Below are 24887 nucleotides of genomic sequence, written 5' to 3' on the forward strand. Positions count from 1 at the left end.
TCTATAGAAGCAAGTAGAGCTGCGACTCTGTTATCATTTTTTCACAAATTGTGTAATTTGGGTATTGAAATGATCATACTTGTTAAGACGACGCAAGATTAGATGAAGCCATGAGAAGAAGAAAGAAGGAGCGGTATATAATAAGCCAATACTTTGTAACAATAAACTGGGTCTCCCAACCATGTACAAATCCAAATAATCTAATAATAAGAGAAACTTAACAAGGCAGAAGAAACAAGTCTATGAATGGGTTCAGCAATAAAGAAAAATAAAAGGAAGGAAAGAGATTCATAATAATATGAGATCATCATCATCATCAGTAAACCAATATCCCAGCTTCAAGGAAGAGACATCTCCACTCAGCACTCAGAAGCAAGCGTCCAAGACACAGCAACAACACAGAGCAGCAAGACTGCAAAATCAAAAGCAAATCATTACTGATCATTTCACATCTTTTTGAATATCTGCAACATGCCTCACAATCAAATCAAAGCACTTCTAGTCATATCTTACACTGAAATTGAGTCAGAATTGCAATGTAGAGACAAAAACCACTCAAATCAACACTAACAGATGGAAGATTTATGAAAAAGGGAGACATGAGAAAAGATCTGAACATAAAAAAAAAGGAGCAAAAGATACATACCATCCTTCAAGCATACCAGGACTGTGCTGCTGCTGCTGTTGCTGAGGCGGAGGGTACTGTGGTGGATAAGGAGGAGGATAACCCTGCTGAGGATAGCCTTGCTGAGGATAGCCCTGAGGAGGGTATCCTTGCTGAGGATAGGGTTGTCCCGGAGGTGGATAAGCGTCCTTGGGTGGTCCTTCCGGTGGATAAGCATCCTTGGGTGGATAACCTATTCAGATCGAGAAACAGCTAACGGATTCAGAATTCAGAATCAGATCCATCCACACAGAACAGCAACAACAACAACAACAAATCACCAAAATTATATACAAGAAAAAGCGGATGAATAATAACGAAAGAGGAGGAGTGAATATTAAAAACAAAAGGAAGAATCTGGAGAGGGACCTTGTTGAGGAGGAACACCAACTGGAGGTTGACTCATCGTACTTCTTCTTCTTCTTCTTCGCTGCTACTTAGTTTGTTTTCTCTGGGAAACAAGAGTTAAAAGGTGTGGGATCTTTTTAAAGGGAGGGATGAGCAGAAAAGAGAAAGTGAGAAGAAGAGCAAAACCGCGTTTTCTTTATACACGAATTTAAGTTTTTTTTCTCTTTTTATCTTTTTTTTTTTTTTGTTTTGAAAAGGGTGTTTTGTTTCTCTCTCTTTCTAACGGTTACCCTATCAATATTTGCCACGTCCTATTCAAATCAAATGTATTAATTTAATTACTAACCTTTATTTTAGGTCTTTCAGATTCAAAGTATATCTAATTAGTTTTTGGAATGTTTTTAAAATTTTAATTTTCTTTTTGGGAAGGGAATCCAAATTTTATTTTCCTTTACAGTTTTTTTTTTGTTACATTTTTTATCTTTGACTTAAAGGTTCAATCTATCTACTTTATATTTTTTTCCCTCATAGTGATTAAAATAGAAAAATTTGATTTAGGTTTTATAAATTGATTTACTTATTTTTTAAATAAAAAAGATTTGTTTCTTTCATTTTTCTTATATCTAATCTAAATTTAATTTATTGTCAATTTGTCAAATAAACTTTTTTTTTGGTATCCATTAATTCACAAAATACTATTATACTATTTTACAACATTTTACATTATTTTACTTTTTTCATATGCATCAATTTTTTAAAAGTAGAAAAAAACAAAATATTAAGTTAATTAATTTATTTTTTGGCATGCAACTAATATTTTATAAGCAATATAATTTGATATAAAAAATCATTAATTTTTTTTCATAGATCCAACAAAAGAATTTACATAGCTAAACCCGAGATAATAGAGCTGATGAACAAATCAAGGATAAAGGGACAAATAACATGTTTTCCAATGTTAAACGAACGAGTCACCTAGTGATCAGAGAGTGTCTAATGTCTATGGTGGAGTTAAAACGCTAGATGATCAATTGGAGAATTCCCCATTTGCCACAGATGAGACGATGGAGTTATGGCACAGCATCCAGTACTCTCTCAATGGCATGTGCATCCATGGCCTTGGAGGAGGCAGATCAAGCCCCAGTTTTGATGGCATTCTGGACAAAAAGACAACACAATGGTAAATCATTTTGAAAAACAGAGGGAGAGAGGCTAAAATTTGAGATCGATTTCATATTTAAATTCACCTTTTCCCACTGAGGACTCCGCGAGCTGATGTAGTCAGAGAAGAAGCTGATATTCCTGAAAATATTGTTGTATAGTGAGGCAAAAGAATTTGTCCTGCAATATGTTACATATAGTGTCAGCAAAAATTAAATATCAACACTAGCATCCAGATCAAATACTCATTTGACTCAGCCAGAAGGTTCACCTAAGCTTAAAAAATTGCTGCGAAGATTGGAAACCATTAGAGATGGTGTCTTCAAAGGAATATTATGTTCTCTCATTAGATTTGAGGAAGATTCAAGGATATGCTCTCCGCAGTGTTCCATTTCAAACCAAACACCAGAAGGAAATCTTTTACGCCTAACCAGCCAAATCATGATTTCTGCATATGGTGTTGCATGGATAACAGAGATGGAGAATTCAATCAACATACATATGGAGTTGATTGTAGTGCTCGTTATGGTGAAAAATATGTAGAAAACTGAAGTTGTAGGCAACAGAAGCAGAAGAGGAGTGAACAGAAGGGATCCCACTACATGCTGCTTCACAGTGTAACCATAGCTGTCTAACCTTTGACGTAGAGGATTTAATTTTCGCCCTCTGGAAGAAAAAAAGAAGAATTCAAGATAAGGTTTAAGGAATTGAGATAAACAAAACCAGTAAGCAGATAAAAAGATGAGACAATAATTAGTAGTTTCTTTGGATTCAAGAATTTTAAAAGTAAAACAGTATAATTCTAATATGTCTCCTCCTGCTTCTACATTTAATAATCCTAGGAACTGATTCACTAATGAAAAAACTCAGCGAATTTAATGCTCAAATTACCTGAAAAGCCTCCACAGTGCTGCTAAAGCTTGAATTTGGTGAGAGTACACAAGTGTGATTGTCCAATGAAGAGCCATTATATGAAGTGTTGCAAAAGTAATGACATCTATAACAAATGCGGCAGATACTGTTGCACCAAAAGTAATTCCTAGGATGGCAACTGCTCTTATCAAATAAAAAATGAAAGAAGCCATGAATACCCAGAGAGTAGACCATATCTGGATTACATTAAGAGATACCATGCCTAAAACTCCAGCCAATTCTGTGTTTAACTTAAAACCTGCTGGAACTCCCATCAACCAAACACAACCAGACCGCAAAATACCATTCGTGAACTCCTTTGCAAAGTTGAATATCCATGAGCAGACAGATTCGGTGTTAAACAATAGACATAGACCAATCCAGTTCCCCAAAATTAGATCAACAGCCATGGCCGACCATGTAGAATGCCTTCGCAGTGCAGCTTTCTCTGCATGTTCCACACATGATATGGACCTTGTGAAATCCAGAAAAATTGTCATAAATCAATAAGCATAATTCAAAATCATGAACACACCAGGGACAAACGGTTTGTGTGAAACTTCTTGGAAAAATGAGAAATGCAGTGCATGAAGATATCAGGAATTAAACTTTTTATTTCCAGAGATTAGTATGCATCTACTCCTTGCTAACAAAAATATATAAAGATGGAACTTCGAGCCAAGTGCAAACAGAATACGTGAACAGATTTGACTAAAGAAGCAAATTTTGGTATATGATTGAACTTACATCAGATCATTCTCCTCCAGGAAGTTTGGCCAATATAAGATCTGAGAACTGCGTATTCTGAAGTTGATCCATGTATTTTTGAGTACCCTCTTTGATGCGATATGTACCAATGAGAAAATCGGAAAACTTGAAAGTAAACAGAATAACTGGATAAGGCTATAAAAAATAGTTGATAAAGAGCCTATAATTATGGCGAGTGATCGCCATGTCAAAGAAGATATCCTGAAAAGCAAGATGCAAGTAGTTAGAGATTTAGAGCAACTAACAAAAACGAAAAAGAAGAACTCAACAAGGCAAATAAAATATCACAAGTGCTTACAGGTAACTAATGGAAAAGTTCCGTGAAGGAGTCTCTAGCGGCGTGGATATCTTTTTATAGGCAATCTTGGCAGCTGAAGCGCAATTTATGGAAAGAATCACAGTTTCCTGCTTAAGTAAGAACAAGAGAATATTAGCAACTCGTCAAGAAAGAAACAGTACAACAAAGAGAAGCATTTTTGAAACTTCTTAACCATTTCATTCAGAGGTTGCCTATTGTGAAGATCATCAACCCATTTGGGTTTCTTAACAGGAGCTTTTGTCTGAAGAGGAGAGTTCCAAAAGCTTAACGAGAAATGGTGAGAACCAAACACTGGAATGTCATAGACTATAACCTGACATGTTGGTGTTTCAAGGAGTCAAATACTGGCAGCGTATAGGAAGAGAAAAGAACAATACAGGAGAAAGACATCATGACTTACATACGTGGACATCACATTGAGACACAATCTCCCCATTCCAATGTACATGATGCAGTCTAGAATTTGAGTGAAATTCCATTATTCTATGCTCCGAAGAATCACACACCATGTGAATCCAGTGACTGCTCACAGAATCTTTCCAGAAATCCTCTGATAAGCCATCAACCTTATTACAACCACAGCTTAGACTGCTATAACTGCAAGGACCACCATAAGCTCCGGCCTTACTGCACACATCTTTGTCTGTTACAATCTGAGATGAGTTTCCATTAGCATTAAGGCATTTATCATAACGACCAAGGAGCGTAAATGCTGCCTTATCCCGTAAAGGTGAAGGCATCTTCTCATTTGTTGTATGGAGTACGTCCTGTTATAAATCACAAAGGAAAATGTCGCCTACACTGTTTATCAAAATGCAAGAGAAAAGGGTAGGTAAAAATTCGTAAAACACGATGGGGAAAAAAAATTGTGAAGTGAAGTTATTACTTGGAACTTAGATCCTCCATTGGACAAAGAGCTCTCATCAGAGATGAAGGCCACAACAACGTCAAGACAAAAAGAGGAATGGGATACGAACCACCCAAACAATAGACTGTGACTCAAACCATCAGTTGATGCGAGCTGCTTAGGCAACCAAATCCGACATTTTCTCTTCATTTCAGCTCTGTGCAACACAATTCCCAAAATGCAAAACGAAAGAGAACGACAGATCAATAAGAATTGGAGACAAACAGTTCAAAATGCAAACATAACGCAGGAGACAATTTCAAAAGAAAAGAGAGTAAGTATATAGATCTAAGAACACAACTTCAATCTGAGCTAGAGAACTATGTTAGTCAAGTAAAATCAGTTAATACCCAGAGGGATACTCGAATCGTTACTAAATCGGAGAAGATACGACGGGGACTATCAACTAACTACAGCGCAATTGACGATCGGAACGATGAACCGAGATTTGTAAATACAAATCTGAGCCATAGAAATTCATCAATTCTACTTAATTCGCTACTTGTATAATCACGAAAAGGCTTTATTAGATGAACCTTGAGTTTCAGGAGAGTTTTGAGTCTAAAGGTGACGCTTGATTCAGCAACCGGAAGAAAGATACATTCCGGCGACGAGACGAACGGCGGAGAAATGGAAGTAAAATCGGCGGCAATAGACTATATTTTACAATGGGCTGTTCGGCCTACAAAATTGATCTCGGCCTTTTTTAAATATAGAGGTTCATTAGATTAAATATTTTCTAATAAATTTGAATTTAACCAATGTATTTTGTTCTTTGAGTTTTGGTGGATTTATGAATTCTAATCCTAAGCTAAAATCTGTGTATTTAATTCATAGTTTAGAAATAAAAGCCAAGGATGTTAACAAATGTTTGAAGATTTCTTAGTTAAAACATACTAAAGACACAAAAAAAAACTCAAATATACTTTGCTTATTTTATAATCCATATTATAAAATTAGATTGGGTCATTCTAGTTTTCATCTTAGTTTGGGTGTTATTTTTGATTAGATTTGTGTCAAACTAGTTATATATCTCTTAAAATTATATGAACTTTAAAATGGATTGAAATGAATCCATGTGGATTTAGAAGATACACAAACCAAAATAAACCTTCCAAAATGACTACACTGATGTAAGCTAATCTGTAACTTGTATCAGCACTAGATCTGAATCCCTATTCTTTAAGTACATACAGGTTACTATGAAACATCCTCAGAGAGAAAATCTGTGCTGTCTTGTTGCTTCTTCTTCCTACGAGCTTCATCAAGCTTACTAGAATGGGTTCCAAGCACTTCGGTTATGGCTTTTGGCAACCAGAAGCCAGGCCGCTCAAGATATGGCGCTCGGTCAATAACCAATGGTTCTCTCAAGGTTACATCAATCCCCTGATAAGTCCATAATGCTAGTGTTGCTTCACCTTTGAGACCAAGAGCCAACCAGCCAAGACCAGCCACTGAAATGTCGATGCTTTTCACTTCCCAACTACTTCCCGTCACCTGAATCTCCTTCTCTTCCCAGTTTCCCAATTCAGACGCTCTGTTCTCTCCAATTGGTGGCTATTTAATATTAAAAAAGGGTTTCCATTACATTCTGATGTTGCAAAAATAAGGAAATGCGCAAGAAACAAGCTTTACTTACCTGCAGGCGTAAACCGGAATGGCCCTTGAGTATTTCTTCAGCGTTCTCCGTTTTTCCTAGATGCAATGAAACACTATGCGATGCCCATACTGTTATGTATATTGTTTCAACCGATGCACGAACGAGGTCTAGCCTGACCAGGCCACCAATATGAACAGACTGTCCGGCCTGCAAATGAAAGATTCAGCAGAACCAATTTAATTCGTGGAACACAAACTCATGTACTTATATTAAAGCAATAGAACAGTTGCTACACTGTATCTATCTAATGGTTTTCTACCTCATCAATTTTCGGTACTGGTTACAAGAAGCTCTAAAGTTTAGCTCTAGGTCTCAACTCTGGGAGCAGACAAAAGCTTAGAAAAACTGTTAAGATATGAATAAGAGAGAGCTTGCCTTGACTCTGTAACTCCGAGGTTGAAGCTCCTTTCTTATCTCAACCATTTTCCGCTCCTCTGAATTTAATCTCAGGGACATAAGGTAGGGATGTAAAAGGCCGGGAGTGTCATACATCTTCGCCTTTGCAGACAATATTCCACCAATTCTCAATATTCCAAGAGTTGTTCCAGGAACAGGAGCTTCCGTGAGCCTAGTGACTTTTGCACCATCTTTCTTGGATAAGGCATTGATCAAAGTAGATTTCCCTGCGTTCTGAGCTCCAATAACCCACACGTTTCCTCTTGGACCAGCCAACTCTTTAATGTAAGCTAGCAAATTCTTAACACCAAGATCTTTGCGAGCACTAACCATATAAACCCCACTTAGCTTAGGCGCTCCTCCAGCCTTGGCACGGTGGCGCACCCATCGGTCTAACCGAGCTGGTGAAATCTGAGTTGGAAGTAAGTCTACTTTTGTTGCAACAAGCACAAGTTTTGGGAGGTTCTTGCTACCCTTAGGATCATTTTCAGCTTTTTGAAGCACTTTAAACAGAGACTTGGCTGCTCGTTTGGGAAACGAACCATCAAAGTCGACACAATCAACAACCATAACTACAACTGTCGTGCTGGAATTACTCATCGGTTTTATTAGTCTAGTTGATATCAACCTATCAAAATCGAAATCTGGTAAGAGGTTCTCTGCAGCCTCATTCTTCACTTGGCCATAATTCCTAAGAGAATGGCAACGAGCACACACCGTCACATCATCAAAATTGTCTTTCTTTGCCTCCTCTCTAGCTATCTTCTTCCTTTCTGTTTTCGAAACCCGTTTCTTCTTCTCCCTCTCCTCAGTGACATTACCATATCCAACACCAGCCGGGGCAAAACCATCCAATTGAATATCAATCAGCTCTTCCTTGTCTCCCCACTCATCTGATTCCCAGTCAAACTCACTCTCACCTTCAGAGTTGCTACCATCTATTGTATTCTTGATCTCATCATCCATTCCATCATCTCCCCCCTCCGCCTCCTCCTTCACATCATCAGTATCATCATCATCTACCATTTCAAACCCATTAAGCTCATCATATTCCACCTCTTCATCAACTACTAAGTTCTTTGCAGTGACCTTTCTCTTCTGATAATATCCGGGTAAATCTGGATCATTGTCCTGCATAAAAATCCCACAACCTGGACAAATGAGCTTCCCATACTCCTCATCTTCATCTCTTCCTTCGCTCATGATAAGATTTTTTGCCCTCTTGGGAAAAATTGTCCCTTTAACTCTCTCCACGCTTTGAACAACTGGTTCTTTCTTCACAGCTAAACACTGAACCGAAACAAAACATTTCTTCTTCTTCGTCTTCTCATCACTCAACCCTACTGAAAATTTGAGTTCTTTCAGATACTCATCACGAAAATGAGAAACTTATCCGAATTTCAACAAAACGGAAAAGTAAATTCACCTGAGAAAAATGGAAATTCGGGTCTGGGTATTAACCGGCTAATGCGAAAGCTGCCATCTTCAAGCTTTGGTTTTACTCTGCATATCGTCACGGTACTTGAAACCAAAACCACCATTTTCGTCGAGCTTGATACTATCAACTATCACTAATAATTTGGTTATGAACCAAAATTTGCCGTGATAAGCAACTCCGTCGACACTCGAGAGGATAGTCTCAGATAACTAAAACGCACCGTATTACTTCAAATCCGACTTCACTCTAAAGTCTAAACCCTACACATAATTACATAAATACCCTTCAATTCAGTGGAAAGGTCGAAAAACAGAGAGAGAGAGAGAGCGTTAGACACTGGATTATATGATTACTCGTAAGAATTAGTTTTCTAATGCTCGTATAAATGTATCACAATTCAGTTCTGTTGATTCCCTTTGTGTCTAAATGACTAAGCTTTATGAGAATGAATGGGAGTTACGTGGAAGACATTAGAGGCTCAAATTTTAAAACAGAGTCTTAAGGATAAGGTTGTGGAGACCCATAACGCAGACAAAGAAACGAGCTTAAACCCCATTTAATATTTTAGTCGGAGCTCCGGCAAGAAAAAATGGCGGCAAAGATTACAGGCGGAGGCTTCTCATGGCGACGCTTGTACAGGAAGAGGACACCATCTAGATTTCTGCTCTTCTCTGTTCGAGCCTCTCAGTCAATGGATGACATGGATGCCGTCTACAAGCAATTGGGTATGTCTCTGATGAATGTTTAGGCTAAGAAAAATAGTCAATTTGGAACTGTGTTTTGGGATTTGTTCTTTAAACAGCTTAAAGTTGGAAGCTTTATGGTTTTGAAAAGGTTTTGGTTTGGTGTGGCATTTTGTGTATAATTTGCCTCAGGATTGTTTTCACTGAAAAAGAAGATTAAAGATGTTGTTCTTAAGGCTGAGATGTTAGCACCTGATGCTCTTGAGCTTGAAGAAGAGCAATGGATAAAGCAAGAAGAAACGATGCGTTACTATGATTTATGGGATGATCCAGTAAAATCTGATGAGATTCTTCTCAAATTAGCTGATCGAGAGAAAGCAGTTGATATCCTCAAAGACCTCAAATACAAGGTTCTTTTTACTTATTCTGAACAAATCTTTTTGCTTTTTTTTTTTTCTTTTGCAAGAAAATTAGTTTTGAATGTGTCTGTTAACTAGGCTGAAGAAGCTAAGCTAATCATGCAATTGGGTGAGATGGATGCTATAGATTACAGTCTCTTTGAGCAAGCCTACGATTCATCGCTTGATGTAAGTAGATCTTTGGATCACTATGAGATGTCTAAGCTTCTTAGGGAACAATATGACTCTGAAGGCGCTTGTATGATTATTAAATCTGGATCCCAAGACACAAAATCACAGGTCGGTTTCATCAATTCTCAAATCTCAAGGCACTTACAGTTTCCAACTCTTTAGTTGTGTCTTAGTTACTGTACGTTCTTATACACATTTTGGACTTGCAGATATGGACAGAGCAAGTTGTAAGAATGTATATCAAATGGGCAGAAAAGCTAGGCCAAAAAGCGAGGGTAGCTGAGAAATGTAGCTTCTTGAGCAATAAAAGAGGTGTAAATTCAGCCACAATAGAGTTTGAATACGAGTTTGCTTATGGTTATCTCTTAGGTGAACGAGGTGTCCATCGCCTAATCACAAGTTCCACTTCTAATGAGGTATACATTATCAGTTATAACTTCTCTTTCTAGTCCATTTGCCTGCCCGGGAAAGAATTTAAAAGATATTTTCTTTGCGCCAGGAATGTTCAGCGACTGTTGATGTCATACCATTATTCTTGAGAGCATCACCTGATTTTGACATAAAGGACGAGGATTTGATTGTATCGTATCCAGGAAAAGAGAATAAAAAATTAGCTGAGCATATGGTTTGTATTCAACATATTCCAAGTGGAATTACAGTGGAATCTTCAGGTATCTCTAAGCACATTACACTCTGGTCTACTGCATATTATGCAGACATTATAATATAGGTTGTTGATGCAGGAGAAAGAAACCGGTTTGCAAACAGGATCAAAGCGCTAAACCGGTTAAAGGCGAAGTTGCTTGTGATAGCGAAAGAGCAAAAGATCTCGGATGTAAATAAAATCAACAGAAAGAACATATTGGAAGAAACGAGGAGGTATGTCGCTAAGGGTCACAAGATGGTGGTTGATAAGAAAACCGGTTTAGAGATTTTGGACCTGAAATCTGTCTTGGATGGGAACATTGGACCACTCCTTGGAGCTCATATTGGCATGAGAAGTTCAGTTGATGCGATTTAGGCTTTTAATCAATTGGTACACTTTAGTTGTCTATTGTATCCAAAGCAACAAATGGTTTGCTTGGCTTGTGTGTATATATATATAGAGCCTTCTATTATACTTTTTCTTTTGTCAAGAAACAAGAACAAGATACGAGTCTAACAATCAAACAAAGTAGGAACTGGTGACGAAAACTAATTAAAGCTAGCTTTTAAGTTTTAGATCAAAACTATGAGACTCTAGTGTCTTCTGTATACTTTTAAGTTTTAACTGTCAGCTTGGAGAAAGTCATATCAGAGAGACATAGCTGTTGCAATAATTGTCGTGTCACGTCGATTACATTCTCGAGTTACTTGCTTATTGTTATCTAGTCCATAAAAAAGGTAAATAAATAAAGGTTTGGCAGAAAAAACTTTTCCTCTAGTAAGAGAGTTTGGCAGAAACTTTAATATCATCAAAGCTCCTAGATTAGTAAATCTAATTACTTTTTCGTTGCCGGAAGACCAACTATTTCGTCGGGGTTGTCCTAAAATTAAAAGCTTTTTTTTTTTAATATTTGATCTCAGCTTACACTTCAACAATAAATAAATAAATGAAAAAGCTAGTCAGAAGATCTAATTTATTGTTTACCAAAATTTTATACTGGCATTAATAAGTAATTTGAATAATTTATAGTTATCAACTTTTAGCTACATTATAATACTCACTTGAAAAATTCATTTTGGTAAAAATTTAGATTATGGGAAATGTGTCAAACAACAGTCCTTATACCAAATTAATGTCACCATGAAGATTAAATATAATGTTTATATTTTAATCTATTCAGCAAAGGAAAGAAGAAAAAATGGAAATAGTTGGGAAAATGGAAATTAATGTTGACGAAAAAAAGGAAATTGTTTATTTATTTATTAAAAACGAAGAAAATATGAAGAAAGGTTAACTGAAAAACGGCTCCGTCATCAATTGAACGAGAGAGAGAGAGAGAGACTCCTTTCAAATTATTTTCAGTTTCAATTTCTTCGTCTCCCTCCCACATCACACACACACACCATCTCTATATACACAGTCCTCTACATTGGATCTCATACTCTTATTCTATGCCACTGGCGTTTTCTGTCGCATGGCGGGTCTCTACTCCTCTTCCTCCTCGAAACCCTCTGTGTCATCCTCTTCCTCAACATCATCTTCCTCGCGACTTATTCTGCTCGTGACTCTCCTTCCTCTCTCCCTCGCCTGTTTTGCCTTCGTTCTTCAATGGCGCGGCGGTCTCGACGACCCGGTTGCCCATTGGTCTACGGATCATCACGAGTTCCCCGGAATGGTTTCAACCCAAGAGAAACGTTCCTCCCGTCGTTCGGTTTCTGATTCGGGTTGCGTTGATCTTTTGGGTCAGAGTCGTGCCCCTTCGTTTCCTTATTTCCGGGATTGGAATTTTGATTACCAATCGGATCTGAAACCTAGGGTGAGCCCTTTTTTATCCAAATTTTGGGTTTTCTGATTTTGGTTTGGTTTTTCATCTGATTTGATTTTTACGAGTGTGTTCCTGTTCATATATCTGTGATTGCCATGTATCGCTGAATGATCCTTGTTATGTATTTCATTGTGATGGATTTCTCATCTTGAAACTAATTTATGAAATTGTTCCAGTCAAACGGGTTTGATGAGATATCCATAACAACGTGCAATTAAGTGGTTTAGCTAGAGTGAAGTAAATCTCTGCTACTTTGGTCTATGGCCTCAGATTTGATTTGAGTGCTGTGGGATAACTTGTGATTTATAATCAGATTTATGAAACGTTTCAGACTTTTTTTTTTTTTTTGTTGCAAATATGTGTTCTTTTGTTTTTATGCTTGCTAGATATGCATTACAACAAGCACTTCTGCTGGCTTAGAGCAAACACTGCCATGGATTTTCTTTCACAAAGTTATTGGAGTTTCAACTTTTTATCTATTTGTTGAGGGGAAGGCTGCATCCCCAAATGTGTCTCGAGTTTTGGAGACCATCCCAGTAAGCACTGCAACTATTCTTTGTCTGTTGACACTAGTTTCTTTTCCTCTCTTCTTATTGCCAGTGTGATTTCTTTTGCAGGGTGTAAAAGTTATACACAGGACAAAAGAATTAGAAGAACGACAAGCCAAAAGGTATTCTGGTCTGCTGCATTTTTGTTGATATGTTTTACTCTCAGGTGAAACGGTAGAAAGAAAGTTTTTATTGCAGAAAGATTATAGAATCCATTGATTGATATCAAGTGTTTCAGTTAGAAAAGATTGGTAATTAATATACTGTGCCTTTGTTATGATTGTCGTGTCTCTACTAAAAAGTTTTGCTGGGACTTCTTTACCACTAATATGATATTTCATTGCCTTTCGGTTTTCAGCCGGATATGGAATGAGACTTGGCTGGCGAGCTTCTTCTACAAACCGTGTAACTATGAATTGTTCGTGAAACAATCATTGAACATGGAAATGGCAATCACCATGGCTCAGGTATCTTTTACATGTTCCATAGCTGATTACGGCATTTGCTAATAATCACTTGATAACGTAATAAATTCCAACTGTATTCTATTATGCGGTGTATTTAGGACTCTGGTATGGAGTGGATAATTCATCTTGACACGGACGAGCTTATACATCCTTCCGGAACCCATGAATATTCTTTACGCAAATTGCTGGGAAATGTATCTGCAAACGTGGATATAGTTATCTTTCCAAATTATGTGAGTCTTACTTGACATAAGATCTTCATTTTAAACTATAAATAGTTTCCTCTGGCTTCATCAGCATTGCCCGTGTTTCAGGAGAGCAGCGTTGAGCGAGATGATATCAGGGAACCTTTCAGTGAGGTGCAAAAATTATCATCTGAACCTATGTTATGCCCCCATGAGAAGTTGATCACATGATTGTTTACCCTTCATGGCTACATGATTATCTTAACAAATCTAAATACCGTTCTTATTTGTTGTACTTTCATTTTATTGTAGGTATCAATGTTCAAGAAGAATTATGACCATCTTCCGAGAGATGTCTACTTTGGAAGCTATAAAGATGCCACTCGTGGAAATCCAAACTATTTCCTAACCTATGGAAATGGGAAATCTGCTGCCCGTGTTCAGGCCCATCTTCGTCCCAATGGTGCTCATCGATGGCACAACTACAGAAAGAGTCCAAAGTATTCTCTTTTCTCGTTAATTTGTCTTATCATTTGACTTTTTATATTTGGCATCGTTTTGCCCTGTATATAATATGTTAGACTCTAGTGTGGTTTGTTCAATAGAAGCTTGTAGTGGGACATGGACGAGCCTGAGCCTCTCAATTTCCATTATTTGAGGGGGACTAACTATTCTGTGGCTTTTATATGGCATCTGTTTACAGTGAGGTCAAACTAGAAGAAGCTGCAGTGCTGCACTACACTTATACTAGATTTTCAGATCTTACTTCAAGACGTGATCGTTGTGGCTGTAAGCCTACTAAAGTGGATGTCAAGAGATGTTTCATGCTGGAGTTTGACAGAGCTGTGAGTGGAGATTTATACTTAATCCTTTCTTTTTCCTGCATATTACTAAGAATTTGAACTCTGGAGTCACAGCTTTTGGCCATCTCATGTAGGCCTTTATTATTGCTTCAACTGCGAGCTCAGAGGAAATGCTGCAATGGTATTAATATAGATTTAAATATAATCACTGCTTTTCATCCCATTTTCCCCTGCTGCGGCAATTTAACAAGCTTCACTAATACAGGTACAGAGAGCATGTTGTGTGGGCAGATGAAAAATTGAAGTTGAAACTGCTTAGAAAGGGAATTCTGACCCGCATTTATGCTCCTATGGTTAGTTACAACAAACCCAACCAACCTCTTATATTTGACATGATCGATCAATGTATGGTTTTCCACAAGCTATCATCTCTGACAGGTTATAATCCAAGAGCTAAGAGAAGCGGGTGTTTTCAGCTCCGTGGTAACTGCAGCTCACATGTCTCTCTCAAACAAGTCTTCAACTGCTGCTTCGACTTCAAGCGTTACCCGAGAATCATCTCAGGCAACTGGTAGGAGGAGGGTGTTGGAATTTCATCTTGATCTTGGCGGTGAATATCAAACATCAGCGGTACCACCACTATCGCCTCCAGGCTTGGAAGCAACCCACTTAAAACCACAATCTGATACTTAAAAATGTTTACAAAGAGTGGAATATTTAGAGTGATTTATGAACCTGAGCTCTGGTGTACATTTAGGAAAATTTTCGTTTAGGTTATACACAGATAATGATTCTACAGATAAAGAGGAACATCATATAGCAGGCTTCATCATATGTACTATGCAGAATACTTGATCATGTTGACGATTCTTAACTTCACATACAAATTCATGGCCTTCCTGATCTGACTACTGGTTTTCTTTTGTGCTATATTATCTTCATATGAACATGAATCCTCAACCTTAGATACTAGTGTTTCTGTTTCCTTTTGCTGTCTATTTAACTTCTAATCTTCAGATTTATGATCTTCCTGAAATTTGAAGTTTGGCTTCGGAACATCTTTAGCTTCTTTACAACTTCATTTTTAGGTTGAGGCAATGACAGATTCAAGAATGAGGAAATTAAAGTTTTTATATTACTCAGACAACTTAAGTTTCACTCATCTCAGCTGAGTTACTCTGCTTACATGAGAAAGTGGTTTTTTATCAACAACTTATCACACTACGTCTACTTTAGAATAAGATATCTCATTAGCTTATACAACAATGTGGATCTGGCCAATCTATACGTATGATTTACTCTTACTGCAGCATTCTCGTCTTTATAAATCTTGATAACTTCTTTCTTACACTTTTGATTTTTTTTATAAAAAAAAGAATAGTAATCAAGCAATTTCACATGATTCCCATAGTTATTTTATTTCTTTATACTTTACTTTTTAAAAATCTTTTCTCTTCGACAAAAATAATAGTACTACTTCTTAGTGAAGTGTGATACGGTGTCGTATTGCTGTGAAGTAGCAAGTTCTAATTAAATGCTACACAGACTTTGAAGCTTCAGCGAAAAGTCGAAGAAGCAAATCCAGAGGCGGGGAACCAAAATCGCCAACCATGGCAGCTCGTAAGAGAACTTCTTCGCTGGCTAATTCCGCCAAACCAGCTCCATCTGAACCTGTTCCGTCGCCGGCGGAGCAGAAAGCCACTGTTTCCGGAGAGGATTTCCGTCTCGCACCGCCGAAATTGGGCGTGATCTTTGTGATCTCTTCGCTTCTATGTTCGATTTACCTTTACCTTCTCTGTTTCCACTACAATGTTGACAACGAGCTCAAGCGTCCGATCCTCATTAACGCTGGGCTTAGCTTGGTTGGTTTTTTTGTCACACTCAAATTGATTCCTGTGGCTGCTAGATACGTTCTGAGGCGTAATATGTTTGGTTTTGATATCAACAAAAGAGGCACTCGTCAAGGCGAAGTTAAAGTGTAAGTTTTTTCCCTCTTTGATTTGTTTCTTGTTTAGATTTCAAATTGGTATTAGTGTTCATTGTTTTTTCTTGAAATGGATGGCTCTTAGATTTGATATTATAGGAGGAGAGGAAAAGTATGAAGTGTCTCATTTTCTAATTCATATTCCATACATTTTTAGGCTTGATTTGATCTCTGGGACATCTGCGTGTGTCATTGGTAATTTTAATGTGCTTATTTTCTGCAATCTTATGTCTTTGTAGGCCTGAGTCATTGGGAATCGTTGTCGGTATTGTCTTCTTGATAGTGGCGATAGTATTTCAGTTCTTTAATTTCACAGAAGATTCGGTGGTAAGTGTGCAAAAGCTCCTACCTTTGATCATTCATTTCTTTTGGCTGAGTGGGTCATTCATTGGTTATGTAAATCTCATGTGATAATCCTCTTTTACCAATTTTCAATCTTTTTTTTTTCTCTGCTTTGCATATGTGTTTACACTGAGCCGTTATGTCAAATGCAATTTTTTTGTCGCTAGACGAATGTAAACTGTGAACTTGGTAGCTTTTACCCCATTTATTGCTTTGATGCAATTCATCAGTCTGGTTAATGACTTCTTGCAGTGGCTTGTAGAGTACAATGCAGCTCTGGCATCTATTTGCTTCATGATTTTGCTTGGATTTGTAGATGACGTCCTTGATGTGCCTTGGAGAGTGTAGGTGCAATTCTTATTTGTTGGATTGAATTCATTCTTTATTTCTGTTCACACATTAATTCTTGCCAATTTTCAGGAAACTTCTCCTGCCATCTTTTGCGACCCTTCCACTGCTGATGGCATATGCTGGACATACAACTATCGTTATACCGAAACCTCTAGTTTCTTATGTTGGCTTGGAAGTGCTTGATCTAGGTACAATTCTTCTTGTATAAAATATTAAACCATCATTAGCTATTTTCAAATTGATTTCCTTAATTTTGTACTTTATCGTGGCAGGACGGATATATAAGTTATATATGGCGCTACTGGCTGTTTTTTGCACAAATTCTATAAACATTCATGCTGGTCTGAATGGCCTTGAGATCGGTCAAACCGTAGTTATTGCAGCTGCTGTAAGTTCTGCAGTCAAAATGCGTCTAAAATTTGTTTGTCCCAATGTACCTCCGGCTGGTTTCTCTTAAGTAAAGATATGATGCATTCTCAGTTACTTGTAGATCCTAATACACAATGTCATGCAAATCGGAGCATCTATTGATACTGAGTATCATCAAGCTCATGCCTTCTCAATCTACCTTACTCAGCCGTTGATGGCAACATCATTGGCAATGCTTGCCTACAATTGGTAATACTTTCAACTTCAAGTCCTTTTCTCTTAAATCTATCAGGTAAACAAACAACGAGGATTGATTTCTCTAACCACATTCATGTCGACTCTTTGGTGTTGTAAGGTACCCGTCTGCAGTTTTTGTTGGAGACACTTACACAGTCTTTGCCGGAATGACTATGGCGGTTGTTGGCATTCTTGGTCACTTCAGGTGTAATTCAAACTATACTTTCCTTATTTCCCTGTACTTATAGACTCATGATTTTCAGTTTTGCTTACGTGTGAAGCCTGCAGTTAACTAACTTAAGCTTTTGGAAATTCCCTTTCGCAGTGAAACCCTCCTAATCTTTTTTCTTCCACAAGTGTTGAATTTTCTACTGTCGCTTCCGCAGGTTTGATTGCCTTTCTTCATCGCTCACACTTTCTGTTGTTACTTTTCAATTTCATGTGAAAGCATCTAACTTGCTATGGTGTAACTCTTCAGCTTGCTGGTATTGTGAAATGTCCACGGCATCGTCTTCCCAAGTAAGCCTTTTTTTTTGGTCACTTTACATAAAAGCAAAGCCAACGACACATATGACTCTTTGTTATATAAAAGCAACACGTGACTCTTTGTTCCTCTCTCTTTTGAACAGGTTTGATCCTGCTACAGGACTGTTGACAGGAGCAAAAGATGGGACACTGGTGAACGTGTACTTGAGGATATTTGGTAGGAAATCAGAAAAGTCTCTATGTATTCATCTTCTTGTTTTCCAGGTAAGCTTGTTAATGCCCATATGATCTGTAAATACACCAGTTAGTTTGTTGTGTGAGAGAAAGAGAAGTCACAAATTTGGTTTGTGTGTGTTATATTGCAGGGTCTAGCTTGTGCCTTTTGTTTCATGCTTCGGCATTTCCTTGCTGGTTGGTACAAATAAAATCTCTGCGACGTGAAGATCTCTCTCTCTCTAAACGTGTTCTTCGTTTCAGCTCTTTACCTTAGCATTTACACACACACACAGAGAAGTTGTTTTTGTTTCATGTCCAATATATATTAGTACCAATCATTTTAGTTCACTTAGAGAGTTTCCCATCTAAGGCGAGTATATCTCAACAGTATCAGTCCCAAGGAACGAATCAGAACCATTTGACTTGGAATGTTGTCACACATATCATTCACCAATCTCGAGTCACTAAAGCGGATACATACACGGTTCACAAAACTAGTAAATACACTAAAATTAGTTTAGTTACTACGGAAAGTTTCAATGAAAAATTAAAGAAAATTTATTAAAAACAATATTTTCTTGGTAGCTTCGTGAATCTTGTAAGCTTCTTTTTAGACTCAACTTTGTTATGAGTTGAAGATATCATGCAGCTTTTTTTTAATAAACTAAACAATTGAAATATCCTTTTTTTGTAAATTGACGGGAGTTAGTGCCCTCCCTATGTTTTATTAAAAATTAAAAAATCATACAATAACGTTTCGTGGCCGAGGCTGACCAACAACATCCTCGTTTAAAAACGACGCCAAATCCGGCGGAACAACATTAAAACAATAAAAGCCTAAAGGTAAAGAAAATGCATAGTTCGCTAACCCATCCGCGAGGCGATTAGCTTCCCTATACACATGAGAAACACGGACACTCCAGTCCTTCGAAAGATAGCCATAGCACAAACGTGCTAGGAAGGACAGCGGATGAGAATCACTAATCCCTGTCGTAAGAAAATCCACCACCATTTTAGAATCCACCTCAAGCTCCACCCTCGGACACTTCAAATCCCACGCGAGGTACAGCCCATAATACACCCCCCCAAAGTTCCGCCAACGGGCCTGAGCAATAACCTATATTAAGAGAAAAACCCCTCACCCAACTACCATCCTCACTCCGTAAAACTCCTCCTGCCGTGGCTAAACCCGGATTACCCCGAGATGCACCATCCGTATTCAACTTTACCCAACCCGCCGTCGGAGGAACCCAAGCAATCTGTCTAACTAGGCGAGGACCAGCCACCGGGCTCATCATTTCTCTCGAGTGCACTCGATACACCTCCTTCGACACATCCTTCACAAACTGAACTCTATCTCGGCATTTCTTATTTCCACCAAAAACATTACTACACCTCCACTTCCAGCCCCACCAAGCTGCCATGCCAAACAGAGTTGCCCAAGGAACCTCAAAACTCATCGACATATCCTTAAGATTCCCGAACACCCACTCCAACAAGGATTGGCTAAAAAAGACACCTCGCTTGTTAGGAGCTACTAACCGGTCCCATAAACCTGACATGGCCGGGCAATCACGTAACACGTGCATAATAGTCTCCTCTCCGCTTTTACAAACTTGACATAATCCGGATTGACAGAGGTGGCGTCTGAATCTCTCGGAATTTGTCATGATCACTTGGTTAACTACCAACCAGAAGAAAGCTCGTACCCGCTCCGGAACCCGAGCCCTCCACACCTTATCGAAAAGACATCCCATATTTGGCTTACACGTCCCATCTTGTGTAAGGAAATCATACGCAGACCGGACAGTAAACTCACCATCATGGCTTGGCCCCCAAGAAATCCTGTCACGAGCATCCGTAACGGTATCCACCACCATCGCACGAAGCCTTAGCTGAAGCACCTCAGAAACAAACGGTGCGATTTGAGGCCAATCCCAGCCCGATCCCTCAACCCACATCTCTCTTATGCTGCGATCCGCTAACTCCACAGGGACCTCAACAGTGGCCAACTCCAACAACGGAACATTAAGTAACCACTTCTGCGTCCAGAACTTAACTTCGCTACCATCTCCCAAAATCCAACGCATGCCAGGATAAACAACTTCTCTTAACCCGATCCCCACACTCCTCCAAGTTGAAGACCAAGAACTTTTAACCATTGTCCAAGTCGGATCTGAAGCTTCCCGGACTTTATATTTGCTCCGCAAAACCCGTGACCATAAGCTCGTGCGATTACGCATAACCCGCCAACCCACCTTCGCCAATAAAGCTTTATTTGATTCAACTGCAGACCGAATACCAATGCCTCCTTCTCTCTTCGGTTTGCAGAGATTTTTCCAAGATAACAAGTGCTGTTTTCTAGCCTCTGGCGTTCCCCCCCAAATAAAAGTCTTCGATAAACAATCAAGTTTAGAAAGAGTTGATTTAGGGAGCATAATTGTACTCATGGAATGGACCGGTATGGACGAGAGAACCGATTTCGCTAAGGTTATGCGGCCCGCCAGACTTAATACTTTGCTTTTCAAACCCGAAAGACGAGAGGAAACTCTTTCCACCACTTCCCCAAACGTGGTCTTATTCATTCGCTTATGAAGAATAGGCATGCCAAGATACCTTCCCAAGTCCTTAGTAACCTTTATACCACTCTCATCCGTAATCAGACGAACCATCTCACGACTAACATTGTCTGAGAAGAAGATTTTGGACTTCTCAATACTAACTTTCTGACCCGACGCTTCACAAAATCTCTCCAAAACTTGTCTAATCACCCTTATCTGCTCCACAGAAGCTTCAGCAAACAAAATAAGGTCATCCGCAAAGCATAAATGTGAAAGTTTGGGGCCACCCCTTGATAAACTAATTGGTTTCCAAGTCTTTAACCCCACTACTTTCTCAATCTGGTGGCACAATCGTTCTAAACATAACACAAACAAATAAGGGGATAAGGGATCCCCTTGTCTCAACCCTCTAGCTGGCTTAAACGCTTCCGTCTTCTCCCCATTCCACATAATATGCATAGAAGGACCCGTAACACACTTCATAACCCACTCTATCCAATTCTCCGGAAGTCTAGCAGCGCAAACGGTATCATTCAGGAAGTCCCATCTAATACGGTCATACGCTTTTTCCAGGTCAAGTTTCAAGAGCATCCAACCCTTTCTACCTTTTTTACGTCTCATTGAATGCACTGCTTCCTGAACAATAAGAATGTTATCCGTACTCAGTCTTCCTGGTATGAAACTAGACTGAGCTGGCCCGACTAAGAAAGGCATCACACTTTTCAGACGTGAAACCATTACCTTAGTGATAGTCTTGAAAAGCACGTTACACAAGCTAATCGGACGAAATTGCATTATCGTCTCCGGCTTTGTAACCTTGGCTATCAACACAACTAAAGCATCGTTCATCTCTTCCGGAAGCTGTCCAGTACTGAAAAAATCCAACACAAACTTCACCACAGAACCTCCAACCGTCTCCCAACAATCTTGATAAAAAATAGGTTGAAACCCGTCCGGACCCGGAGCCTTATATCTTCCCATACTTCTCACTGCACTCTCCACCTCCGACGCCGAAAAATTCTTACCCAAAGCCATTAAATCCGCATTAGAAAGGCAGGGAAAACCATCTTGTGGAAGCTTATCAACAATAGCATCAACATCATCCATGGAGTACAGTCGCTTATAGTAATTGATGGCCATGCTCTCCAACTCACGAGCATCCGATATCCAACGACCATCATTCCCTCTTAGCAGCTCAATCCGATTTCGCCTTCTACGAATGATTGTAGAAGTATGAAAAAACTTAGTATTGCGATCCCCCTGCACGAGAACTTTCTTACGAGATTTCTGGAACCAAAGCAACTCCTCTTGTTCCAAAACAATGTCGAACGCCTTGATAAGACCCTCCTCTCTCTGCAATAACGCATCTGCCTGGGTCACCTCAAGCTCAACTTGCACTTCCTTTATTTCATGGAGCAAACCATCTTTACGCCTCTGAATATCCCCAAAGACCTCCCTATTCCACTTCAGGAGTTTAACCCTCAGTTGTTTAAGAGCCTCTTGCGTCGAGATATCTCTGTTCCAAGAAACCTCAAGCAAATCTTTAAAGCTTTCATGATGCAACCATGCTGCCTCAAAGCGAAAAGGTCTTCTTTTCGGGTTACCTCTAACTTCCGGTTGAAGCTGCACATACAGCGGAGCATGGTCAGAACAAAAAACAGGGAGATGAGTAACGACAGCCTCATGCCATTTTAAACGCATGTTCGCATAGCATAAAACCCGATCAAGTCTCTTCGCAACATAATTCTGCTCCTCTCGACCCCGTTTCCACGTATACTTGCTTCCTCTGAACCCCAAGTCTATCAACGATAAGTCGTTGATCCAGTTCCCAAAAGCCAGCGAATCCGGAGAAAGACTACCATTACCCCCAGTCCGCTCATCAATACGAATGATGGTATTAAAGTCACCACCGATCAAAATTGGACCAGTAATGTTATTTACCACCCCACGTAGCTCATCCCACAAACCACTCCGTCTGCTCACCGTAGGGGCTGCATAAACAACAATCAAGTTAGTAGTCTCGTCCTCCTTAGTTACCGTAGCGTGAACAAACTGAGATGAAGACTGAACAACCGCAACATCTCCAACTTCAGACCTCCAAAGGAGCCAAATCCCACCACTTTGGCCCTCCGCATCAACCCGAAACGAGCCGTCGAATCCAAGGCCTTGACAAATTCTCTGCGCTCGATCACCACTCGAATGAGTTTCAAACAGAGCGAGCACCTCCGACTTGAATTTCTTCAAAATATAGCGAATGGATCTTCTAAAATTGGGTTTATTGGCCCCCCGGCAATTCCATAACAAGCAATTCATTATAATAATGTAAACTCCACACCGAACTACCGGGGAAAACCGTCATGCTCCCTGCAACTCCATCTCTTCAGATGGATGTGGAGGCATATTCAAATCCCGCTTCTGCGACACGAGCTCTAAACCGGCCATACCCGACATAGACTCAGTAGTAACTGTGGGGACTAACTTGACCGAGTCTTTGTTTCCTGCACGCTCGTGTCCAAATATTCCCCCAGCTCTACCCAACTCCTCCCTCTCAACACGAAGACGTTTTCCCGACAACGACATCTCCACCTCCCCATTTGTCCTACCAAACACCAACCCCAGAGCGGGCTTATTAGCTTTATGTTTCAACTTAGGCCCATTACGCAGCCCTTGCTGAGCTCCAAAATTGAATTGTGACCCTTTTCGCATTGGGCCTAACCCTTTACTAATAGGCCCAACCCTCCCCCTCTCATTAACTTGATCACCACTCTTCTCCTTCTCCTGTTGAGTAATGACAGATACGTTTTCCTTATGCGGTACCACTGAACTCTCGCTTTCCTTACCCACCCTCTCAATAGAATCCTCCTCCAACTCAACGAATCTGTTAGAAATGGTAACATTCGAAACACCATTAATGTTTGTGATATCCTGCAGTGGGTTACCAGAATTGCCCTTCCCACGAATATCCGTTTGGTCGCCGGACTTGCGAGACGTCTCCGGACGCCGACCCGATCTTCTAACCATCGTAAACTCTTCTCCCCTCTGAGTCTCCTTGACTGGCACAACACCCTCCACCAACCTCTGCTTATCCCCATGATTCTCTGTTTCCAACGTTCTCCGAGGGCACGACACAGTCCCGTGTCCAAAGTCCCGTGTCCAAACAAACCACACACTGGACAAATGTTCGTCATACCCTCATAGGAGACAAAGTACCGACTACCGTTGATCAATATTGATCCTTTCAGTGGCTTCTTCAAATTCACATCCACACATATCCGAGCAAAACGACCTCTCTCGAAATTCATCGTTGTGAGATCCACTTTCACTGGTTTCCCTAATCCCCTCGCCAACCTCATAAGAAGTCTCTTATGATAGAAGTTCACCGGAATATTCGATAAACGAATCCACACCGGTGTTGTAACAATCTCATCCGTCATGGGATCAAACTCCGGTTCCCACGCTTTCACCATGAGATAACTCCCAAAAATTCTCCAAGGACCTCCGGTTAACGCCTCTAGGTATTCATCCTCTAACTCGAACCTAACCATGAAGAACTGGCGAGGTAGATCAACCACGTACATCGCCCCCTTCGGCCTCCACATCTCCCGTAATTTCTTCAACAAGACCGCAATGGAAACATGCCTCCCCAACACCTTAACAATCATACATTGCTTCCACAACCCATTCATCACCTCCAACACCTCTGCATCAATAGTTACCACCGCTTCCCCTTCATCCCCTTCTGGGAGTTCCATCCTCACACTCGTCTCCAAAAACTCCTCCGCTAACAAATCATCGGGTATTTGTTTCCCTCCAACACTTCCTCCGGCCACCTTACTCGCATATGATTGGCTCAGATCCGGAGGGTCTCCCGGCGGTCGACTACCCTCCCCCACGTCCAGCATCGTCGCATCTTTTTCCCCCACGGCCATGTTTTACAATTGAAATATCCTTTTCTCGCAGGCTATTATATAGTTTACATTAAAGTTATTTTCGGACAAAAAAAAAAGGAAAAAAAGGAAAG

The 24887-nt window shown here is 39.6% G+C and overlaps 7 protein-coding genes across 10 annotated transcripts; 3 read left to right on the plus strand and 4 right to left on the minus strand.

Moving 5' to 3' along the window:
* Positions 1–115: 115 nt before the first annotated feature.
* Positions 116–1159, minus strand: LOC17887532 (cysteine-rich and transmembrane domain-containing protein WIH2). Its single transcript, XM_006292048.2, has 3 exons — positions 1034–1159; positions 647–857; positions 116–412 (listed from the first exon to the last, which is right to left on the minus strand). The coding sequence occupies exons 1-3, from the start codon at positions 1068–1070 to the stop codon at positions 367–369; spliced, it is 294 nt and encodes a 97-aa protein (XP_006292110.1). The 5' UTR covers positions 1071–1159; the 3' UTR covers positions 116–366.
* A 683-nt stretch (positions 1160–1842) lies between these two features.
* On the minus strand, positions 1843–5758 carry LOC17885668 (phosphatidylinositol N-acetylglucosaminyltransferase subunit GPI1). 3 transcript variants are annotated; one of them, XM_023783384.1, is made up of 10 exons: positions 5616–5758; positions 5059–5236; positions 4577–4939; positions 4345–4485; positions 4152–4261; positions 3833–4054; positions 3065–3559; positions 2445–2839; positions 2260–2353; positions 1843–2169 (listed from the first exon to the last, which is right to left on the minus strand). In XM_023783384.1, exons 2-10 carry the CDS (start codon positions 5227–5229, stop codon positions 2040–2042), a joined length of 2121 nt encoding a protein of 706 aa, XP_023639152.1. In that variant the 5' UTR covers positions 5230–5236; positions 5616–5758; the 3' UTR covers positions 1843–2039. The 3 variants fall into 3 exon arrangements, with proteins under 3 accessions (XP_023639152.1, XP_023639153.1, XP_023639154.1); XM_023783385.1 differs by having other exon boundaries at positions 4152–4258; positions 5616–5757; XM_023783386.1 differs by lacking the exon at positions 5616–5758 and having other exon boundaries at positions 4577–4973; positions 5059–5148.
* A 363-nt stretch (positions 5759–6121) lies between these two features.
* LOC17886650 (GTP-binding protein BRASSINAZOLE INSENSITIVE PALE GREEN 2, chloroplastic) lies at positions 6122–8761 on the minus strand. 2 transcript variants are annotated; one of them, XM_023782822.1, is made up of 4 exons: positions 8562–8761; positions 7115–8475; positions 6719–6886; positions 6122–6636 (listed from the first exon to the last, which is right to left on the minus strand). In XM_023782822.1, exons 1-4 carry the CDS (start codon positions 8674–8676, stop codon positions 6280–6282), a joined length of 2001 nt encoding a protein of 666 aa, XP_023638590.1. In that variant the 5' UTR covers positions 8677–8761; the 3' UTR covers positions 6122–6279. The 2 variants fall into 2 exon arrangements, with proteins under 2 accessions (XP_023638590.1, XP_023638589.1); XM_023782821.1 differs by having other exon boundaries at positions 7115–8478.
* A 306-nt stretch (positions 8762–9067) lies between these two features.
* On the plus strand, positions 9068–11002 carry LOC17887265 (peptide chain release factor PrfB3, chloroplastic). Its single transcript, XM_006291181.2, has 6 exons — positions 9068–9298; positions 9449–9666; positions 9754–9954; positions 10056–10262; positions 10346–10517; positions 10590–11002. The coding sequence occupies exons 1-6, from the start codon at positions 9163–9165 to the stop codon at positions 10865–10867; spliced, it is 1212 nt and encodes a 403-aa protein (XP_006291243.1). The 5' UTR covers positions 9068–9162; the 3' UTR covers positions 10868–11002.
* Positions 11003–11798: 796 nt separating this feature from the next.
* On the plus strand, positions 11799–15231 carry LOC17885742 (glycosyltransferase-like At3g57200). Its single transcript, XM_006292536.2, has 11 exons — positions 11799–12308; positions 12704–12853; positions 12935–12987; positions 13224–13332; positions 13431–13565; positions 13647–13691; positions 13830–14017; positions 14221–14362; positions 14455–14501; positions 14586–14673; positions 14759–15231. Exons 1-11 carry the CDS (start codon positions 11967–11969, stop codon positions 15011–15013), a joined length of 1554 nt encoding a protein of 517 aa, XP_006292598.1. The 5' UTR covers positions 11799–11966; the 3' UTR covers positions 15014–15231.
* Positions 15232–15870: 639 nt separating this feature from the next.
* On the plus strand, positions 15871–18748 carry LOC17887029 (UDP-N-acetylglucosamine--dolichyl-phosphate N-acetylglucosaminephosphotransferase). The gene is made up of 11 exons (XM_006291044.2): positions 15871–16298; positions 16544–16631; positions 16899–16990; positions 17067–17185; positions 17270–17385; positions 17488–17615; positions 17722–17808; positions 17929–17989; positions 18082–18122; positions 18233–18353; positions 18455–18748. The coding sequence occupies exons 1-11, from the start codon at positions 15931–15933 to the stop codon at positions 18512–18514; spliced, it is 1281 nt and encodes a 426-aa protein (XP_006291106.2). The 5' UTR covers positions 15871–15930; the 3' UTR covers positions 18515–18748.
* A 4473-nt stretch (positions 18749–23221) lies between these two features.
* Positions 23222–24795, minus strand: LOC17885972. The gene is made up of 2 exons (XM_023783191.1): positions 24057–24795; positions 23222–23964 (listed from the first exon to the last, which is right to left on the minus strand). The coding sequence occupies exons 1-2, from the start codon at positions 24793–24795 to the stop codon at positions 23222–23224; spliced, it is 1482 nt and encodes a 493-aa protein (XP_023638959.1).
* Between the last annotated feature and the right edge of the window lie 92 nt (positions 24796–24887).

This window comes from Capsella rubella, unplaced genomic scaffold (genome assembly GCF_000375325.1).
Source record: "Capsella rubella cultivar Monte Gargano unplaced genomic scaffold, Caprub1_0 scaffold_5, whole genome shotgun sequence".
In the NCBI taxonomy this organism is placed as follows: Eukaryota; Viridiplantae; Streptophyta; class Magnoliopsida; order Brassicales; family Brassicaceae; genus Capsella; species Capsella rubella.

Coding starts and splice junctions, on each gene's coding strand:
- LOC17887532 (XM_006292048.2), bottom strand. CDS start 1,070: ATGAGTCAACCTCCAGTTGGTGTTCCTCCTCAACAAG. Junction 858..1,033: donor TGGTGTTCCTCCTCAACAAG/GTCCCTCTCCAG, acceptor CGATCTGAATAG/GTTATCCACCCAAGGATGCT. Junction 413..646: donor CCTGGTATGCTTGAAGGATG/GTATGTATCTTT, acceptor TTGATTTTGCAG/TCTTGCTGCTCTGTGTTGTT.
- LOC17885668 (XM_023783384.1), bottom strand. CDS start 5,229: ATGAAGAGAAAATGTCGGATTTGGTTGCCTAAGCAGCTCGCATCAACT. Junction 2,840..3,064: donor GCACTGTGGAGGCTTTTCAG/GTAATTTGAGCA, acceptor TTTTTCTTCCAG/AGGGCGAAAATTAAATCCTC. Junction 2,354..2,444: donor CAGCAATTTTTTAAGCTTAG/GTGAACCTTCTG, acceptor AACATATTGCAG/GACAAATTCTTTTGCCTCAC.
- LOC17886650 (XM_023782821.1), bottom strand. CDS start 8,676: ATGGTGGTTTTGGTTTCAAGTACCGTGACGATATGCAGAGTAAAACCA. Junction 8,479..8,561: donor CGAATTTCCATTTTTCTCAG/GTGAATTTACTT, acceptor TCAAATTTTCAG/TAGGGTTGAGTGATGAGAAG. Junction 6,637..6,718: donor ATTCCGGTTTACGCCTGCAG/GTAAGTAAAGCT, acceptor AATATTAAATAG/CCACCAATTGGAGAGAACAG.
- LOC17887265 (XM_006291181.2), top strand. CDS start 9,163: ATGGCGGCAAAGATTACAGGCGGAGGCTTCTCATGGCGACGCTTGTAC. Junction 9,299..9,448: donor TGCCGTCTACAAGCAATTGG/GTATGTCTCTGA, acceptor AATTTGCCTCAG/GATTGTTTTCACTGAAAAAG. Junction 10,518..10,589: donor AATTACAGTGGAATCTTCAG/GTATCTCTAAGC, acceptor TTGTTGATGCAG/GAGAAAGAAACCGGTTTGCA.
- LOC17885742 (XM_006292536.2), top strand. CDS start 11,967: ATGGCGGGTCTCTACTCCTCTTCCTCCTCGAAACCCTCTGTGTCATCC. Junction 12,309..12,703: donor AATCGGATCTGAAACCTAGG/GTGAGCCCTTTT, acceptor TATGCTTGCTAG/ATATGCATTACAACAAGCAC. Junction 13,333..13,430: donor TGGCAATCACCATGGCTCAG/GTATCTTTTACA, acceptor CGGTGTATTTAG/GACTCTGGTATGGAGTGGAT.
- LOC17887029 (XM_006291044.2), top strand. CDS start 15,931: ATGGCAGCTCGTAAGAGAACTTCTTCGCTGGCTAATTCCGCCAAACCA. Junction 17,186..17,269: donor CTTGGAAGTGCTTGATCTAG/GTACAATTCTTC, acceptor TTATCGTGGCAG/GACGGATATATAAGTTATAT. Junction 18,354..18,454: donor TTCATCTTCTTGTTTTCCAG/GTAAGCTTGTTA, acceptor GTTATATTGCAG/GGTCTAGCTTGTGCCTTTTG.
- LOC17885972 (XM_023783191.1), bottom strand. CDS start 24,795: ATGGCCGTGGGGGAAAAAGATGCGACGATGCTGGACGTGGGGGAGGGT. Junction 23,965..24,056: donor GTACTTTGTCTCCTATGAGG/GTATGACGAACA, acceptor CGTTGGAAACAG/AGAATCATGGGGATAAGCAG.